This window comes from Octodon degus, unplaced genomic scaffold, assembly GCF_000260255.1.
Source record: "Octodon degus isolate 3935 unplaced genomic scaffold, OctDeg1.0 scaffold00183, whole genome shotgun sequence".
Taxonomy (NCBI): domain Eukaryota; kingdom Metazoa; phylum Chordata; class Mammalia; order Rodentia; family Octodontidae; genus Octodon; species Octodon degus.
In genome coordinates this window covers 653,373-655,900 of record NW_004524759.1, presented here as the reverse complement: position 1 = coordinate 655,900, position 2,528 = coordinate 653,373, and the positions used below count along the sequence as shown (strand labels likewise).

Here is a 2,528-nt window from a genome sequence, read left to right as displayed (position 1 = left end):
GTAGGTTTTTCTGAAAATGATAGTAAAGTATACAAACTAACAGAATCAAGAAAAAAGTTATAAATAGATTAAATGAGATTTCAAAATAAACAATTATGAGACGTTTTTCTCAATTCTATGAAAATACATATGGAAACTTAGATTAAATGTTTTTTATTTATTTATTTTTTTCTGGAAATGGAGATCTCTGTAGTGGATTTCAAATGGGTAGTCAACTTATTACACCCAGCTGAGCTGAACTACTGTGGTGCTGGGGAGCCCACTTGAGGTTTGCCAGCAGCTTAAAAGGCAAAACAGGAGAAGCTGTCAGAAGACTGTTGGGAATGTTTGGAAAAGCTGCTGGAGCTGTTGAAGCTGTTGAGAGCTGCTAGTTCTCTTTGGCTTTTCTGCTGGAGGACCTGATCATGCTGGGTTTCTTGATGAACTTTGTCCTCCATCTTAAGTAACACTTCCCAGCTCTGCAGGGGAAGATGGTGCACTACTCAGCTTCATGGAGAAGCTTGTCGCATTGGCTTTCTGGATGGGACTCAGCTTTCCTCATCACTGGAGAAGCTCGGGACTTCACTGTTGCTGATGATGACTGTGGTACCTTTTGGGGAGTGCTGGTGCTTGCTTTGAGTATTGCTTCCTGACCCCAGTTCAGATCACTCAGCCTAACTAGCACAGATCCTTCATTCCACTGGCATAGACTTCCTAGTTTCCACCACTGGCCTTGGAGCCTTTCCAGCACAGATCTGTGAAGTGGGTCTGCATGAGACCTTGTTGTGGGCTCTAGGCCACTAGTTGGACTTTTGGGAGGCATCATTGTGAGCTCTGGGATTTCAGCTGGACTTATGCAGGGTATTAGAATTCAGGCCCTCAGCTGAATTCTTTAGTGTTGAGTGTGTGGATAGATTTCCTGCACTTCTTGTATATGAATCTTGGGTGGTTCATTGTAAAATAATACCATAAAATGTATGCTGTACTATATTGTTTGCCTTGCAAAAACCCAAAATCATGACAACCTCTAAAATACAGACAATCTAAGCTTCCATTAACATGATAGAGTTACTATTGTCAAAGGACTATCACAGCACAATACAAAATCTTTGCACGTATTAGCACATCTAGTGACAGCTGTACTTTGATCTAGTCACTAATGCTTTGAGCTGTCCATCCAAATGTAATTTTTCTTTTCATAGACTACAGGTATAATACAGTTCCTATGCAGAGTTTTTTTTTTAATGTATTTATTTATTTATTTTTGTGTGTGTGGCCAGCTCAGCCCACCAGGGGAGAGGGCTGGCTGGCATGTGGTGCTGGGGGATTGAACCATGGTCCCTGTGCTTTGCTAAGCTTGTTCTAAGTAGGTGCTTTAGACCACTGAGCCATCTCACCAGCCCCCCTATGCAGAGTTTTTTAAGCAGCTTCCCTTGCAGCTAGAACAGCTGTCAGCTATGGAAGTGCCTAGGTGTGATGTTTATTTCAAGGCTGACTTTAATCAGAGGTACTCTCTTTATGGGAGGCAGAATAATTACTCCCCAAAGATCCAAACTACTGGGATCAGTGTGCATGTTACAGGACATGGTAATTTAAGGTTGCAAATAGAATTGAGTTGCTAATCAACTGAGGAGAGAATCTTGGATTACTTTGGATTACTGGCTGGCCCAGTGTAATCACCAGAGTTCTTCAGGTGGGAAGAGACATAAGAGTCAGCATGAGAGCAGCAATTCAACTGGCCTTTGCTGCCACTGGGGACAGTAGAAAGCCACAAACTAAAGATGTGGGTCACCCTTAAAGGATGGAAAAGTGAGGAAACACATTTGCCCCTGGAGCCTGCAGAAGGATTGATTCTCCACCACACCTTTATACTAACTCTGTGTGACTCATTTCAGACCCTTCCCAGAATTGGAAGAGAATAAACAGTTGCAGTAAGTCCCTAAGTTTGTGGTAATTAGGTGCAGTGAGAACAGAAACTAGTATTTTCTTCTGCTCAGTTTCCCCTTTTGCCAACTGGACACAGGACAAGCCCTAGATGTTGGTTAAGCCAGGGAGTAGAAGGCTCCTGGCCTCTCACCTCCAAGCAAGCAGTAGTCAGTCTCGATGGTGAGCACATGCTTGGACTTGTGAGAAATAGACCCTGATGGCATTCTCTACTGCTTGTCCCATCCCAATAAGTACAGTTCTGCATCTATTTTCTTATTCTTAAAATGAGAAGAATGATAGTAGTTATAACAAGTAGGTTTTTTGTTTTTTTTTTTTTTGGCCGGCTCAGCCTACCCTAGAGGCAGGACTGGCACAGCATGTGGTGCCAGGGATCAAACCACTGTCCCTGCACATTTGCCTAAGCTTGCCTAAGCAGGTGCTTTAGACCACTGAGCTATTGTGCCGGGCCTGCAAGTAATTATTTTGAAAATTGTTATTCTAAAATGTTTATAATGATTCCTATATAATATAAATATGATATAAATCTTATGAAGATAATGTGTGCATACATGGACATATATTTGTCCAAACACATGAATTATATTTCTTTTGAATAGCAGTAT

The 2,528-nt window shown here is 41.8% G+C and overlaps 1 protein-coding gene across 1 annotated transcript in view; it reads right to left on the bottom strand.

The window, feature by feature from the left end:
• Positions 1-281: 281 nt before the first annotated feature.
• CUNH4orf17 (chromosome unknown C4orf17 homolog) overlaps positions 282-2,528 on the bottom strand; it is a 21,432-nt gene continuing 19,185 nt past the window's right edge. The window contains exon 6 of the mRNA XM_023703889.1: positions 282-458. Within this exon, the coding sequence (XP_023559657.1) occupies positions 282-458 (177 nt within the window). The remainder of the gene's footprint in view (positions 459-2,528) is intronic.